The 18,263-nt window shown below is 41.5% G+C and overlaps 1 protein-coding gene across 3 annotated transcripts in view; it reads left to right on the top strand.

Annotated features, from left to right (window-relative positions):
- SDK1 (sidekick cell adhesion molecule 1) overlaps positions 1 to 18,263 on the top strand; it is a 739,495-nt gene that overhangs the window by 512,302 nt on the left and 208,930 nt on the right. For all 3 annotated transcript variants that reach the window (XM_029057499.2, XM_029057498.2, XM_029057500.2), the window contains 2 exons: positions 5,322 to 5,458; positions 16,186 to 16,333. In XM_029057499.2, the coding sequence (XP_028913332.1) occupies positions 5,322 to 5,458; positions 16,186 to 16,333 (285 nt within the window). The remainder of the gene's footprint in view (positions 1 to 5,321; positions 5,459 to 16,185; positions 16,334 to 18,263) is intronic.

Genomic DNA, 18,263 nt, shown 5'->3' with positions numbered 1-18,263 from the left:
AAGAAGAAATGCTACATAATATTCTTGTTCTTTAAGCACCAAAGGAGATACTGTGCTCTCATTCTCTCATAAATGCATAGAGGATGTGATAGAGTCTCTGCATGAATACTACAACCAGTTCTCCCTTCTGTCTGTTCTCCCTTTCATACGGAGTAGGAGGGAGAATCGGACTCTTTATTTATACTTATTATGTTTTCACAGCACCTTAGTCAAACACAAAGTACCTATTCATGCACTGTATTGATTAACAAATAAGATTCTTCCTAAGTATAGGGTAAATATATTCATCAATCAATTAAATTTATTTGAGTGCCTTTTGTGAACAGAACACTGAACTAAGCACTTAGGAGAGTACAGTAGAATTAGTAGACGTGATTCATTCATTCATTCAATAGTATTTATTGAGCGCTTACTATGTGCAGAGCACTGTACTAAGCGCTTGGAATGAACAAGTCGGCAACAGATAGAGACAGTCCCTGCCGTTTGACGGGCTTACAGTCTAATCGGGGGAGACGGACAGACAAGAACGATGGCAATAAATACAGTCGAGGGGAAGAACATCTCGTAAAAACAATGGCAACTAAATAGAATCAAGGCGATGTACAATTCATTAACAAAATAAATAGGGTAACGAAAATATATACAGTTGAGCAGACGAGTACAGTGCTGAGGGGATGGGAAGGGAGAGGGGGAGGAGCAGAGGGAAAAGGGGAAAAAGAGGGTTTAGCTGCGGAGAGGTAAAGGGGGGTGGCAGAGGGAGTAGAGGGAGAAGAGGAGCTCAGTCTGGGAAGGCCTCTGGGAGGAGGTGAGTTTTAAGTAGGGTTTTGAAGAGGGGAAGAGAATCAGTTTGGCGGAGGTGAGGAGGGAGGGCGTTCCAGGACCGCGGGAGGACGTGGCCCAGGGGTCGACAGCGGGATAGGCGAGACCGAGGGACGGTGAGGAGGTGGGCGGCAGAGGAGCGGAGCGTGCGGGGTGGGCGGTAGAAAGAGAGAGGGGAGAAAAGGTAGGAAGGGGCAAGGTGATGTAGAGCCTTGAAGCCTAGAGTGAGGAGTTTTTGTTTGGAGCGGAGGTTGATAGGCAACCACTGGAGATGTTTAAGAAGGGGAGTGACATGCCCAGATCGTTTCTGCAGGATTCCCAGCACTCCAGGAGTTTACAATGTAGTTGGGGAGACAGCCACTAAAATAAATTACGGTTAGGAGGGAAAAGGAATTGGAGTTATCTACACAAGTCAGTGCTTCAGTAAGGGATATATATATATATATATAATTAATCAGGAAAGACCTCCCAGAGGAGATATGATGTCAGTAGGGCTTTGAAGTTGGGGAGAGCTGCAGTCTATCACAAGACTATAAACTCATAGTTGGCAGGGCATGTGTCTGTTTATCATTGTATTGTACTCTCCCAAGCACTTAGTACAGTGTCTGAACACAGTAATTGCTCAATAAATGTGATTGATTGTCTGATTTGAAAAGGGAGGACTTCCAGCTGGGCGAAAGGGCTTGAGCAAGAGGTCAGTGGTGAGAGAGATGAGAGTGAGACATAGTAGGTTAGCTGAATGAAATGAAATTCGCGACCTGAGGTGTAGTCCAAGAAGACAGTAGACAAGTGGTTTAGTATGAAGCTTGTCACCACCCTGCCAATCTCATTCTGTTTTCTATTTGTCTTTGCATTGTTGGAGAGTGTACTAACAGAATTCTTTGACAGCGTAAAGTGCTATGTAGCTGTTTTAAACCTTGGCTGTGGAGGCTAGTGTGAAACCTGGGTTTTCTTCTGGCTTCCTGTCAAGCCATAGCTCTGAGCCAATTCTACTAAGTGATTCTTATCCCACGCATGTCACTTTGTGTATATGCCTCAAGAGCAGTGTTTCCAGCATTCAGCGGTTCTTCGATGACTGTCTCAAATACTTTTAATGATACTTGTAGCCTGAAGAGTTTCCTGATGGATGGGAAGCATATACTAAGTCTAGTTTCCAGGTCTCTCATTGTCTCCTCAAACATGATAGCATAGAATAGGTTAAATAGGACTGAACTACCATCCACCCTGGCAGAACTTGCGGAAAAGCTGGTGCAGAAGTCTGAAGATCAGAGCCCTGGTTGGCTTATAGATTTCTTTGGGAAGGCCTTCAAATCCAGGAACCTCACTATTTTTCTTGGCTTTGACTGCAGCAGTAACTTTAAAAATTGGATTTAAGGCCACAGCCTCATGTCTTAAGTGCTTTAAAGTGCCTCACCCTTGCTGATGGAAGGCTCTTTTGAGAGGTCATTGTAGTGTTCGAGGCAAAGTTAATTTTGTCTTTGAGAAGGGTGGCTGTCCTCTTCTCTTCTATCTTCAAGGAGACTGTGATAGTCTGCATGGGGGCCGAATCAACTAATCCCCACCTCCTAAGTACTTGTGTGCATCGGTTTAAATATTTCACTTATTTCATTTTGCTTATATTTGTTTTTTTTCCAGTTGTATCTGTTTCTCTTTTATTCCCATTTTATCTGTATCCTGCGTCTGCCTGTATCTCCCATTAGACTGTCAGCTTCTTGAGGGCAGGGAGTTTGTCTTGTACTTTCATTGAATGCTTCCATGTGCCTAGAACAGAGATCTGCATACGGTAAATCCTGGAGATAATGATGACAGTGTTGATGGAGAAATCCCAGCCATAGATAGTGATGTGACCAGTGAACTGGTATTTCTCCAAAACAGTTTCTATCAGATGGCCATCAGGATTGTGGCTATGGCAAGAAGCATCATCAAAACTCTTTCTTAGGAAAGTCACTCAGATTAAAAACTACTCGTAACGAAACAACAAAAATATCAACACCCTGAAGCTCTTTGGGAATATAATAACAAGTCTTACCAAAGAGTCTATAACAGTTTATGGAGATCAAGCCTTAAAACATATGCAGAGTTAGGAGACGAAAGGAAAGAGATCCAAGGATACCGTCCCCTCTAGACTGAAAATTGGTTGTTTGTGGGTATGAGCTGTGTCTAAGTCTGTTGTATTATACTCTCCCAAGCACTTAGAACAGTGCTCTGCACACAGTAAGTGCTCAATACATACTACCATTGATGATGATGATAACAATAATGAAGTATATGAAGGCCTCTTCCAAACAAAAGACTTCGACTTAATAACTTAATCTTGGAAAACACTGTAAGCTCACCTTCCCTTCCTTAACATCCCAGAGGCTAAAATAAACTATTCCTACCTATCTGAAATAAAAATCTCTCCATTTCTGCACAACCTCGAAGCCATAATTGAAGGAATTCTTCAGTTAGGGACCCAGATGTCTGTGTATTAACAGAAATATTTATGATGGAGGTAAAATAATCATTAATCATTTTCAACCCCATCAATGTCTCTCTGGAACTGTTTTCTAATATTATCTTTTTTGTTTACTAAGATTACTATTTCGTCTATTTTAGAGATCATTTTCTTTGTCTCTAAAAACTAAATTCTAAGTGGGTCAATTATTGCTCTTGTCTTTGGGCTCCATCTTCCATAGGAAGACTTTCTATTTGTAACTAAGGGATTGCCTATTTATTTCCTCAGTAGCCTTCACGTTTAAGAAAAAAACTTGAAATTAAATCAAGTAAAAGCTATCCACTATGTCTCAGGAACTGAAAATATCTCCCAATCTGTGCCAGAGCCTACTTATTGGTACCCCTTATATTTTCCCCATGTGACTCTTACAGATTAGTTTTTATGACACTACAGAGTTGAAAAATTTATGGGAAGCGCTCCATCAGTTGGGTTTATTGGGTTTCCAGGCTGATATATTTGGGGGCTTAGGTTTCTTCAGGTTCAATTGTTACTGAAGTCAGTTTGTTCTTTCTCCAGTTTGGGCCAGTCTTAAAACAGTTTTTTGGTAGAATCATTTCTGAAAACAGAATACAGGAGAAGTAGTAACCTGAGGATTTGTATCATGTCGTGGTCTCCTGTTGCACTCAATCAATATACTTGTTTTAATGTCTGCCTCCCCCGCTTCTAGACTGTGAGCCCATTGAGGGCAGGGATTGTCTCTATTTTTTGCTGAATTGTACTTCCCCAGTGCTTAGTGCAGTGCTCTGCATACAGTTAATACTCAATAAATATGATTGAGTGAATGAATGAATAACTTCTGAACCATGAAGATTACTGTACAGTGAAAGGGAAACAAAGATGTGGATTTGAACTATGATTTATATTGAACTAATTCTTTACAATGTCTATTGCAATCATTTGTTTAAAAATTGTGTGTGCTTGTGGATTGAAGATTTTTGCGCTTGATAGCCTAAATTCTGAAGTAGCCTAATAAATTTCAGAAAGTAAGGAGTACATTTGAAACATTAAGTAATAAGTGTAATTATGGTTTTTGCTCAGACTGAGGTGGGTCAACTGTAACTAATGTCTGAGAAAGAATAAAAAACTGGGTTATTATTAGTTGTGGAGGTTGTTCTCTTTTCACCGTCACTGCCTAGGAACCATAGTATAAAAGGGCATCAATCCAGAACAATGAACATGATAATTAGCAAAGCCCAGATTTATGAAAAATAAAGGCTAAAAAAGTAGGTTATGCCCTGGCTCTGATTTTAGAGATTGTTGATTTGTAGGTAACCAAAACTAAATGATTTGGATTTCAAACACATCAAAAATCCAAAGAAAGCATTATATATATCCAGAAGTAACAAATATTCCAGAAGATTGCTAATTTTAATTGCATTCCAGTTTTATAACAGTTTGGATTTGCTTTTTCCCACTCCATTTGGGCTCCAGCAAGTATTTTCACTATATTCTCTACATGCATGACTCCAGAATGACCTCCCTGTATCTAAGAGAAAAGAATCACCCCACACATTATAGCAACACATTTGTCAATAAGTCAAGTCATTCCGTTGCCTAGGAATGCATATTGTAATCCTGAATAGTAATTTTATATGGTTAGTGTCAGAATCCTATGCTTACCTAAGTATGAAAAAATCTCTGCGAAATAATTTCTCCCAAGGGTTTTACTGTTTCATTTCCAGAACCTAGTAGTAAAAAAAAAGAAAGTTATTGACCAAGTTGTCTCAATTAAAGAATCCTGTTGGAAAATTGGCTTTTTCTGGCATTAAGAAACAGTGACACTAGCAATTTGTGCCAAACTTTGGAATTTGAATATAAATTATAATTTTAGAAGAACATAAAGTTATATATAGATTGGAGAGAGGGCATTTTAGAGGCTTTTGCAGAATGCTGAGTTCATTTCCAAGTCTAAGCTTAGAGGGTATAAATTTCTTGAGAAAAGAAAAATTCATTGATTTTGATATGGGTTTTTTTACCATTTTCTTCCTCTCATTTATTTCACAAGTGAACTGCCTCATTCACCTCAAAACCTTATGGCCAGCCTGAATTCTTCTCATAGTCGCACTGTGATTCTCTCCTGGGTGCGACCCTTCGATGGAAACAGTCCTCTTCTTTATTACATCGTGGAACTGTCTGAGAACAGTAAGTAGAGTAAAAATTGCCATCCTGAAAGATGATCCAGTTTCTTTTTGTTCTTTTAAAGTCCTAACCTTCGACTTTGCCTGCCGACCCAGGACAATTGATTTGGCATTGATATCCTTGCAGGTCTCCGAGTTATAAACTGACTCTTGGTTAAGAAAAGATGAAATGGAGCAGTGGGCCCAAGGAAAGGGACTGGGGAAGAGTCACCGAGGGCTCAAGTATAAAAGAGAGAGCGAGAATAAAGATAGGGAGATGTCAGGAAGTCTTAATGATAATAATTAGTAATTGCCATGGCTTAATGAATAGAGCACAGGCCTGGGAGTCAGAAGGTCATGGGTTCTTATCCTAGCTTTACCACATGTCTGTTGGGTGACCTTGGGCAAGTCACTTCACTTCTTTGTGCCTCAGTTACCTCATCTGTAAAATGGGGATTGAGACTGTGAACCCATGTGGGACAGGAACTGTGTCCAACCCAATTTGATTGTATCCACCTCAGTACTGAGTGCAGTGCTTGACACGCAGTAAGTGCTAAAGAAATACCGTTATTTTTTTAAATGCTTACTATTTGCTAAGCACTGTACTAAGCCCTGGGGTAGATGCAAGATAGTCAGGGCCTACATGGGGCTTACAGTCTAAGTAGCGGGGAGAATGGGTATTGAATCTCTATTTTGCAGATGAGGGAACTAAGGCACAGAGAAATGAAATGTCTTGCCCAAGGTCATACAGCAGGTAAGTAGTGGAGCTGGGATTAGAACCCAGGGCCTCAGGCTCCCAGACCCTTGCTCTTTCCACTATACCATGCTGCTTCCCAGTCCTGAAGAACTAGAAGTAGTAGTAATGGGAAGAACGCAGGAAACATGATGTGCTTTGCTAAGAATTGAGGAAGTACAACAGATGCATGAGATATAATTCCTTAGGTTTCTCATCCTCATTCCTGGAAAAAACAGGGACTTCCTCAGAAAGTAGCCCTGTGCCACAGGAGTCCTCAATATCAGCCTTTCCTTATATGTTGCAAACCAGGTCCAAACATACATTTCCTCTTGCTAAAAATGTTGGTATTTGTTGGTATGTGTTAAGCGCTTAATATGTGCTGAGCACTGTTCTAAGCACTGGAGTAGATACATGGTAATCAGATTGCCCCAGGTGGGACTCCCATTTTTTAATCCCCGTTTTTACAGATGAGGTTACTGAGGCACAGAGAAGTGAAGTGACTTGCCCAAGGTCACACGGCAGACAAGTGGCAGAGCCGGGATGAGAACCCACGACCTCTGACTCCTAAGCCCGGGCTCTTTCCACTAAAACAAGTGCACCTTTCAATAAAGCAGTCTCCAGGTTGAAGTCCAATCATATGTCATCATTTTTCATTACATATTAGGGGCTTATTTTACAGTTTGTAATTTAGGTCATGCCTTTAATTCTCTCTGCTTTTGCCTTTTGTCCATCTTACTGCTCATTAGACTCTCCACCAGATATGGGGCAGGGGAAGGGAAAAGATAAAAAAATAAATTGTGGTATTTGTTAAGCGCTTACTATGTGCAAAGCACTGTTCTAAGCGCTGAGGGATACAAGGTGATCAGGTTGTCCCACGTGGGGCTCACAGTTTTAATCCCCATTTGACAGATGAGATAACTGAGGCACAGAGAAGTTAAGCGACTTGCCCAAGGTCACACAGCTGACAAGCGGCGGAGCCGAGATTAGAACCCGTGACCTCTGACTCCTAAGCCCGCTCTCTTTCCACTGAGCCACGCTTAGTCCAATTTGTTGTTGGCAGCTCCAGGAAAAGGTTTTGGTTGAAAAAACTAGACCGTGAGCTCGTCTCTAGACTGTGAGCGCACTGTGGGTTGTTATACTGTACTCTTCCAAGTGCTTCGTACAGTGCTTTGCACACAGTTAGTGCTCAACAGATATGAATGAATGAAAGAAGGCTGAAAAGGTTGGACAAAGTGTAATATAACTGCACAGTAAGGACGTTGGAGAAAGCAGTAGCAGTAATCAGAGTATTCACCAGATGCTTTAGCTGTGTGGAGATATCATGACCCAACAGTTATTCCTAAATCTGATCTCTGAGGGGATAATTTCATAAGGAACTACAATGAAAATCAGTTATTTTCATTCATTATAAATTTGGGATGAAGAACCACTCTAAGGTATTATATATCAGTGATAGCACTGTGTATTTATATAGATAACTTTCATTTAAAAAGTGCTCATTTTTCCTGTTGGCATCCCAGCAAGGTAGATTGGAGTAGATATTTTTAAATTGTCTCCGGCTGGGACCCGACACTACTGCCTCCCAGAGTAGTGTAGTTTATTGGAAAATGTACGGTCTCAGTCCATGGCATTTTGGAAGTGTTTACTGAATGCAGAGAATCAATCATATTTATTGAGAGCTTCCTGTGTGCAGAGCGCTGTACCTAGCACTTGGGAGAGTAGCAGAGCGCTGTACCTAGCACTTGGGAGAGTACAATATAACAATTTAACAGAGTCGGTAGACACGTTCCATGCCCTCAGTGATGTTATAACCTAAATATTCTGTTCTAGCTTAGTCAGATTCCACCTTTGACTGTCAACCTCCAAATTAGCTTTATCCAGTTGTCACCACACGGTTTTATTTCTGCAAAGTCACCTTGTCTCGTGACGGGATCTAGATTGCCCCATGCATTTCCATAGCATCCCACTTTGAAAGGGTTTCCAAAGTGGATTTTAGCCTTACTAGTCCCTAAAGGAAGTTCTGAATGGTGATTGTGCTGATGTAATACAGATTTAGTTTTCATAGACTGCATTTCTATTGTGTTTAATTTTGCATTGTTATTTTCCTTGAGTTTTGTTAGTGTGTTCATCTGACCTTCTGAGGAGGGATTGATTTATTTCAGAGGAAAAAAATACAGATTTTTCTTGTGCTGCTAGTCTCAGTGCTTCTTCCATATATCCCTCCTAATACTTCTGAATGGAGGTAATGTGTGATTTTTCCTGTTAACACAGTAGGTTGCTTGTAATACTAACTCTATCTTATTTCTATTATGTTTTCTGGGCTGTTTTGCTCATGCTTTTCACTTTGTGCCACAGGTGCCTTTTCTCATATGAAACCTATCAATAATCTGAAACAACCCCTCTTTGGACTGATTTACTTGTATTTGCATGGATTTTTCATGCTGGGCTGTTAAGCATCTTGATCTCCATTTGCTATGATGTAGTTAAACACCGATTGGTCTTGTGCCATTTACCTTGTCAAAATGATAGAGATTTTTTTCTGGATACTTCAGATTGCTCTAATGTTGCCTTCCTTTTCCGATTCTTTTACAGGTGTTTTCTGAACAGTTGCTAAGGAATATTTTCTTTCCTGTTCCTTTGTCTTTTGGTTCTGGTAATTGAACCTTATTCCTTAGGGTAGATTGAATCCTCCTTGCTGCTCATTTCAAATGGACTTAACCCAGCGTGGATATTGCTTGGTTAACAGAAATACCTGCTTCTAACCAATCAGTGTCCATCCTGCTGCCCCTTCAAGGAGAGACGGAAGAGTCAGGGAGAGAGCAGATCTCAGGGATCTTCAGAAGAAACTGAGGAGGGAGATGAAGATGTTACAGGGCCAGGAAGAAAACTGACTTTGGGAAGGAGGCCAGGTTGTATAGAAGCACAAGAGGGTATTTTTAGCTGTAGGAGCTCACTGAAGTGGTAAGGGGTCATGGCTAAAGGAATCACATTTGTGAAAGGCAAGAGAGCTAAGTGTCTTAGGCAAGAGAGCTAAGCGTCTTTGACAAGGCTGGAGCCAGGTTCCAGTAAAACACTATATAGCATGGCTTCAGAAAGCACAAATATGCCAAGATCCAATATACCTGTAACTTCCAAACCCCAGGAGACCTGGTGCTTCACTCCTCTAAGACAGGGTTTGACATATCCAATTTAAACAAAACTAAGCAGGAGTTTATTTGGTAGGAAAAGAAACTGGAAAGGGAAATAAAGAAATGGTCACCTTTTCAGTAAATTCTTCACAACTTTAAGGTGAGAGAATGTCTGCAGTAGTCAAGTTGGATCTCAGCTAAGCCTTCAATAATAATATAATATTGGCATTTGTTAAGCACTTAATTGTAGTGAAAAGCACTGTACTGAACACTAGGTTAGATTCAAGAGAATCATGTCAGGCACAGTCCCTGTCCCACACAGAACTCACAGTCTAATGGGGAGGGAGAATAGGTATTGAATCCCAATTATACAGATGAGGAAACTAAGACACTGAGAAGTTAAGTGACTTACCCAAGGTCACATAACGGGCAAGAGAAAAGGTGATATTAAAATCCAGGTCCTCTGACTCCCATGCTCATGCTTTTTCCACTTGGCCACACTGCTTCTCTTCTTGTTAAGGGCTAGGAATTTAGTCTCAAGGCTCTCTTCTGGATCCCCTTCTAGTCTCCAACTAAACTTACTCCCTTGGAGATCTCATTTACTCCTGTGGCTTCAACTATCATCCTTCTGCAAAAAATTCCCAAATCTACCTCTCCAGCCCTGACCTCTCTCCTTCTCTGCAGTCTCACATTTCCTCCTTTCCTCACAACATCTCAACTTGGATATCCCGTCATCACCTCAAACTTAACATGTCTAAAACCAAACTCTGTATCTTCTCACCTAAACCCTGTCTTCCCCGAGACTTTCCCATTACAGTAGAGAACACCACCATCCTCCCTGTCTCACAAGCCAGTAAGCTTGGCATTACCTTCGACTCATCTCTCATTCAGCCTGCACGGTCCATGTCACCAAATCCAGTCAGTTCTACCTTCTCAGCGTCTCCAGAACCCACTCCTTCCTCTCCACCCGAACTGCTATCATGTTGATCCAAGCACTTATATTCTGACTTGACTACTTCATCAGCTTTCTCACTGACTTCTCTGCTACTTGTTTCTCCCCAGTCCAGTCCTTACTTCACTCTACTGCTCCGATCATTTTTCTAACAACAACCAAAAAATAGAGTAAAAAAAAGTTCAGTCCACATCTCCTCACTCCTCAAAGCCTCCAGTGATTGGTTATCCACTTCCCATCAAACAGAAGCTTCTTTCCATCAGCTTTAAGTACTCAGTCAGCTCTCCCCTTTCTAATAATAATTATGATGGTATTTGTTAAGTGCTTACTTTGTGCAAAGCACTGTTCTAAACAGTGGGTTACTGGATAGATACAAGGTAATCAGGTTGTCCCAAGAGGGGCTTACAGTCTTAATCCCTATTTTACAGATGAGGTAACTGAGCCACAGAGAAGTTAAGTGACTTGCCCAAAGTCACACAGATGACAAGTGGTGGAGCCGGGAATAGAACCCACAACTTCTGACTCCCAAGCCTGTGCTCTTCCCACTAAGCCACCTACTATTACACAACCTACAAGCTTCGCTCCTCTAATGCCAACCTACTCACTGTACCTTGATCTCATCTATCCCACCACTGAACCTCTGATCTGGAACTCCCATTCCCTTCATGTCTGACAGGCCACCACTCTCCCCACTTTCAAAGACCCAGCCCTCATTCCCCCCAATTCTGTGTCCCATCTGCACTTGGATCTGTACCCCTTAAGCACTTCGGTGCCCACTCACAGAATTTATGTACATATCCTTATACTCTGCCATTTCTACTATATGTAATTTAATTTCTATTCCCCCTTTAGACCAATGGCTCCTGTGGGCAGCAGTGGTGTCTACAAACACTGTAGTTTTGTACTCTCCCAAATCCTTAGTATAGTTTTCTGCACACACAATAAGTGTTCAATAAAGCCAATGATTGATTGGTACTTTTTCTGTATAGATACTCTCCAAATACTTAAAATCCCCCATCATTTACATTTCCTCTTTGAAAAATCTGATACTGCTCAGAAGTGAAATAAAACCAACTTGCGACCCATGATGGAAAACCTTGGACAATCTTATAGATGACCTCATTTGGTTTGGCAAATGGATGCGATTGCCTCACTTCTCAAGAGGCCAGGCATAGGCCCAGCAGCTGTCTCTTACTAAGAGGGCATATAGAGAATCCTGTTTTCTGGCTTTGGCCCATCCTAACTCTTGCCAGCTGCCTCAGTCCGAGTGCTACTAGGCTACAGGGATGTAAGATGGTTCAGCTGAAGCCAAGCATAAGTCCTTCTAATAATGAAAAGTTTGGCAATGGAAATAGCATCAGCAGCACGACCTCTGAAATTTAAGGACAACCAAAACCCAACGTAAATTAATGTGTGTGTATTTGCACCTAAACCCAGGCACATTCTGAACCTATTGAATGTGGTGAATAGTGTGACTAGGCTATCGAGAGTTGATTCAAGAAGGAAGTAGATTTTGAGCAGAGAGTTCCGATTTTATGAAATGGAGAGGGGAGAATGTTGCAGGCAGATGAGAGGTGGTACTGGTGTGGGGCAGTTAGAGTGAAGAGAATGATCAGGAATTTCACATGGGAAAAATTGAAGGCATGCGCTGAGGTGTAGTGGAGAGAAGAGGGCAAGCTAGTAGAGATCGTGAAATCCATTGTCAGGAGCTGAAGTTAAATGCAGGTAGCTATTAAAAGTCTTTCTAGAGAATATTGAGCTGGATGGATCATTTGCCTAGCCCGTAATGGACTTCATTATTCATTGTTTAAAGGTGATGGAAAGGAACCAGTGTATAGAAAGAAATTGAGAAGAACAATGAGAAAGGAGAGAAGTGGGGGGTTGAGAGGGTTTAGGGGCTGAAATGCAAGTGGAGTAGAAGTAGCGGGAAAGGAGGTGAAGGTGAATGGAGAGGATAGTTCAAGTTGAGGAAGGGGAGAGGTCCCTTGGGAGCCACCTCAATTTCATTGGTAAAACTATTGAGACATGAGGGATGAGTACAAGGCCTTGAAAAGGCACTATGTAATTATATAATTGTGGTAAGCAGCATGACTTAGTGGAAAGAGCACAGGCTTGGGAGTCAGAGGTCATGGGTTCTAATCCTGGCTCCGCCACTTGTCAGCTGTGTGACTTTGGGCAAGTCACTTAACTTCTCTGTGCCTCAGTTACCTCATCTGCAAAATGGAGATTGACTCTGAGCCCCACATGGAACAACCTGATTACCTTGTAGCTACCCCAGTGCTTAGAACAGTGCTTGGTACATAGTAAGCACTTAACAAATACCATCATCATTATTATTGTTATTTGTTAAGGCAGCATGGCCTAGTGGAGAGAGCATGGGCCTGGGAGTCGGAAGGACCTGGGTTCTAATCCTGGCTCTGTCCCTTTTCTCCTGTGTGACCTTGGGCAAGTTACTTCAGCTCTCTGTGCCTCAGTTCCTTCATCTGTAAAATGGGGATTAAAATTCTGAACCCCATTTGGGACAGGGACTGTGTCCAACCTGATTAGCCTGTATCTACCCCCGTGTTTAGAACAGTGCTTGACATACAGTAAGCACTTAACAAATCCCATCATTATTATATGCCAAGCACTGTACTAAGCTCTGAGGTAGATACAAGATAACCAGGTCCCACATGGGGCTCCCAGTCTAAGTATGGGGGAGATCAGGTTTTGAATCCCCATTTTGCAGATGAGGGAACTGAGGCAGAGAGAAATTAAGTGACTTGTCCAAGGTCCCACAGCAGGTAAGCTGCAGAGTCGGCATTAGAACCCAGATCCTCTGACTCCCAGGCCCATGCTCTTTCCAGTAGGCCACGCTGCTTCATCTAATCACTCCATCACTTGGGACCATGGATGAAGTTGTTGCTAATGGAGGAAGTTGTAACACAGAGTTATATGACAAATAGGCACGTTTTTAACGGGTTAGAGGTCAGCATGGCTTTCAGATTCGCACCAAGAATTCTCATCAGTCTGATCTCAGGAGTGGAGAAAGCTGATTTTAAGTGTAATTCGGTCTCCTTTCAGTCTGGAGTGGCCCCAGATAGCATGGTCCAGCCCTAGGTCATCCCTAATCTGGAAGACCCCGTTCCTCTCCCCTCCCCCTAGTAAAACAGTTTGGGTTCTGTCAGAAGAATGCTTTTTTAAGTAGGCTATGGGCCTCTGGTTGTCCCACTTCACCTTCCCCTCACCTGTAATTTATTTTAGTGTCCATCTCTCTTGATAGATGTTAAGTCCCTTGAAGGCAGGGATCATTACCTCTGTGGTACTCTTCCAAGTGTCTAATACTGTGCTCTAAGTAAGCACTCAATAAATACTAATGATTGATTGATTGACTGAGCTACCGGGTTTATCCATGGGAGAATAAAAGAGGCGAGTGGAGGGAGGCATACCAGAGTCTCCCATATGTGAAAACCAGGATAAATCTCTATTTAGTAGGCCTCTTGTGAGTCTCCTCTTCCATAGCACTTACAGAAACATTTCTTAAGGGAATGCAGTCTAGACAGAATAGTTTTAAAAAAATTCAAAACAGTCTTGAGTTGGTCATCCCTTTTTTGGCCTCAAGCATCTTAAATTGAAAATAAAGTAAGACTTCCTTTCTGTGGAAAAGATAACTGGGCTAGTGAGGAGATAAGTAAGCAGACACTTCTCCACCAACAGCAATTACAATAGATGAATCACAGGACGATTCATGATTAGCAGTTTTTTCCAAGAACAACAGAAGCCTAGTTAATAGCTTGACGTGGTCAGTCTTTTGGTACCCAGTAAATTCCTGGGGACTTTCTAGATCAGGCAAGCAACAGTAATCTCCAGGTAACGGAAGGAAGCGTAGAAATTTTAATTGATTGGTACTTTACCAACAGTTCTTCCGCATTCTCCATCTTAAGGTACGTATCTTGAGTGATTCTTGTGTAAACCGTGGAGGAACTGTCCTTCGAGGGGGTGGGGGCTGTTCATTGATTGTCAGGAGACGTGATATTTAAATTTTGAAAGTACTCGGCAAACTCAGTGAATCCAGCACTCTATGAACAAGCAAAGACTTACCAAACCACTCTTCTGTACAAATCAGAGTGCCCAGGAGATGAATAGGGTTCATTTGTATTAGTTTTCAGTTTAATCCCTCTTCCTGCCAGATCTTTTATCTTCCAGGAGGAGAGGAAAAAGAATAAATAAAGTATTCTACTGATGCAACATAAGAACAGAGCAGAGCCTAAGGTGCAGAGGAGATTAATAGGCCTGATTTTTGAATCAAACTGCTCACTAGATCGGACTGTTTGGGTTTAGCACTCTCAAGTGATGCTTACACTAGCGATAAACAAAGGAAACTGAATCTCTCTGGTAAACAGACCAGTGATGATTAGAACCTATAGGGATACAAGGTGTTCTTGTTAGTATCTGTGTTATCCTTTACCTAATTAAGTTGCTTTAGGCAGCTGATTAAATCAACCCCTGTTCCTTGTTCTGGGCCTCCTTTTTCATTCTTTTTTTTTCTTTATACTTTAGCCTGTATCTGCTTGTTGTTTATCTAAAGCCATAAATGGAATTCTAACCAAGGTAACTAGCAGTCAGGTAGGGTGAGAAAAGAACAGGTTTGTGTTTTCTGACTTTTTCAGGGTCCTCACTTCATATATTCCAGAAAATAGCTATCAAAATAAATACCTGAGGATTAACTAAAAGATGCAACATATATATATATAGAGAGAGAGAGATAGCACAACTGACCTTGGGTCTCAAGGGAGCATACTATCATCATAAAAAATTCAACTTAGCAAGAAAGCAATTAGTGATTTGATCTGTGTGAAATTTTGCATTTGAAATTTCAATCTCACTTTCAAGTTGTACATGGTTGCTTATCCACCTCTGCAACAAACAGAAACTCCTGACTATTGACTTTAAATCATTCAATCAGTTCTCCCCTTCCTACCTTACCTCACTGATTTCCTACCACAACGCAGTCTGTACTCTTTGCTCATCTAACGCCAACCTACTCAATGTATCTTGATCTCTCCTTTCTCACTGCCGACCATTTGCTCATGTCATCCCTTTGACCTGGAACTCCCTCCCCGCTCATATCAGACAGACCACCGCCCTCCCCACTTTCAAAGCCCTCCTAAAATCACGTCTCCTCCGAGAGGCCTGCCCTGACTAAGCCCCAACAAGCAATTCCTCTGCCTGTATTCCCTTCTGCAACACCTAAGCACTTGGATCTGTATTTCTTAAGCACTTGATATTCATCCCACTCTCTATCATACAACGCTTATACAAATCCTTACACTCTACTATTTCCCCTTTCAGTAAGTTGTTGTAATGTCTCTTTCCCCCTCTAGACTGTAAGCTCTTTGAGGACAGAGATCATGTCTTACCAACTGTAAACCCTCGATAAATACAATTGACTGATTGAAAATAGATGTGGAACTCCCAGGAGAAGCCTTTGAAATTTGCAAGGGCTGAGCTGATTTGGCTGACAAATACAGTCTTCCACACCTGCTTGTAAGCTGGATGAAAAGATATTCCAAACTAGCTATGAATTTCATTCAGCCAAAACCATTCATGGGTGTGGTGGTATAATGGATTGCCAAACAGATGGGTTGTGAAATATATAGCCCATCTGTCTTTATCATGCTCATTTCCTCTTTTATTAAAATGTTAATGAATATAGTTTTTATTTATTATGCGTCGACATGTGCAGCATCCCTTTCTAAGGGACAAATGTGCAATCTACCTAACCATGGAGGTCTACAGGAAAGCTTTTCCCGTTACCTTCCAAAGGAGGTTATTTTAAAAAAAAAAATTAATTTCCTTGAAAGCATTTCTGGGCTGCTGAGAAAAAAATGTATGTGGCTATATATTTCAAATGCTTGTTTATGAGAAGTTTTATTTTTATTCATTTCCTCCACTAGACTCTCCGTGGAAGGTGCACTTGTCTAATATTGATCCCAAGACGATGAGTGTGACCATCAGTGATCTGACTCCAGCCCGCACTTACCAGTTTAGAGTGTGTGCTGTTAACCAGGTGGGAAAGGGTCAGTACAGCATGGAAACAAGCAGGTATAGTAAAAGATAATCCCTCTAAAATTTCAAGCTACAATCTGGAGGTGATAATATTTCTAGAAATCATTTTGATTTGAAAAATCAGATACAGATAAATCCACAAGAAACAGTTTCCTCAAGAATGGAGAGGGGAAAAAATGTAGAAAGAAAGAAATATGTGCCCAGTGGCCATTTTCTCAGAAATGAGCTCGATTCTGGTTCTTGTAAAAATTACCAGTTGTTTTACGGAAGGCTAGTGAAATTTAGTGGGGAGCCAAAACTTGTCTTCCCTCATATACCCCTGGCAAGGAGATCTTGTGGGGACCTTGCAAAGCACCCACTAAGAATGGCTCATTCAGTTTGAGGATAATAATAATAGTAATTAGGTATTTGGTAAATGCTTCCTATGTGCTGGACACTGCACTGGGATGGATACAAGCAAATCAGGCTGGTCCCATGTGGGGTTCACAGCTCAGTTTCCATTTTACAGATGAGATAACAGAGGCCTAGAGAATCAAAGTGACTTGCCCGAGATTACAGAGTAGACAAATGGCAGAGCCGGGATTAGAACCCGTGACCTTCTGTCTCCTAGGCCCGTGCTGTATCCACTACACCAAGCTGTTACTCATGTGGTAATGAAGATGTAGCAATTTGCAGGCACTCAAAGTTCTACTCTCAGAAAAGCCACTGGGCTGTCATTTGGTGTCTTCTTATCCTGCTCTCCAAGAAGCAGGCTTGCTGGAGAGTAATGGAACAGACAAAGGTGCAGGCCATCGCCACCCAGAGAGGTATTTTGGGAACAAAAAACTGGAAAAAATAAATTGGGAAATAAACAAATGGATTGGGAATCTATTTGTTGTGGAGGAGATCAAGTAAAAAGGTTTTCAAAGGAAAGTGTGAAAGTGGTGATGGTATCATGAAAAAGCAGGGATCGTGGAAGGAGGGAGAAAGGCGATAAAATTGTAATGGGGAAAAAGTTATTAATGCCAATATTTTATTATGATTATGGTTGAAAATAGTCAAGTTTTATAAAATGAAAAAACTTCACTTAAAAAGCAAAGAAGAGTAGGCGATAGGTTCATTCACTCAGTCATTTATTGAGCACTTACTGGGTGTAGGGCACTGTGCTAAGCAGTTGGGAGAGTATTGTACAACAATAAACAGACACATAGGCTATTTCACCCCTCCTTTTTCTGAGGATGTATCATTTTGCTCTCTGGAGTACTGGATGGGAGATGGAGCTCAGTTGTTTTAAGAGTGAAATTCATGATAGGAGACTCTGGCATGTGCATAAGCACCTCCTTGTTGCAAAGTCTTGCTGACAGCATAAAATTAAAAGCCAGCTAACTGACTTCTTTGAGTAATAATTATAATAACAATGTTGGTATTTGTTAAGCGCTTACTATGTGCAGAGCACTGTTCTAAGCGCTGGGGTAGACACAGGGGAATCAGGTTGTCCCACGTGGGGCTCACAGTCTTAATCCCCATTTTCCAGATGAGGGAACTGAGGCACAGAGAAGTTAAGTGACTTGCCCACAGTCACACAGCTGACAAGGAGCAGAGCTGGGATTCGAACCCATGACCTCAGACTCCAAAGCCCATGCTCTTTCCACAGAGCCTCGCTGCTTCTCCATACCATTTTAGGAAGCGTGGCCACAGGTATTCCAGTATTTACAAAGCAAACAACTAGAAGGGTTTTATTTGTGAAAGGAAACAATTGCTTCTGAAACCACAAAAGCTACCTAGCTCCAGAATGGTCCTAGCACTTCTCTCACCACTCAAGGGCAACTTTTGAAGTTCATTCAGTCATGGCAGAGAAAGGTGACTTCATCAGGTTTCCAATGCACCCTCCCTGGAAACTAAAGCATAAAAGACAGACTAGTTGATCTAAATGGCTTTTTCAAAATGTAGGAGTTTGATTTGAAAAATATTGAAAGAGCTGAAGGAA

This window comes from Ornithorhynchus anatinus, chromosome 2 (assembly GCF_004115215.2).
Source record: "Ornithorhynchus anatinus isolate Pmale09 chromosome 2, mOrnAna1.pri.v4, whole genome shotgun sequence".
In the NCBI taxonomy this organism is placed as follows: domain Eukaryota; kingdom Metazoa; phylum Chordata; class Mammalia; order Monotremata; family Ornithorhynchidae; genus Ornithorhynchus; species Ornithorhynchus anatinus.
This window is presented reverse-complemented; position numbering and strand designations above follow the sequence as displayed.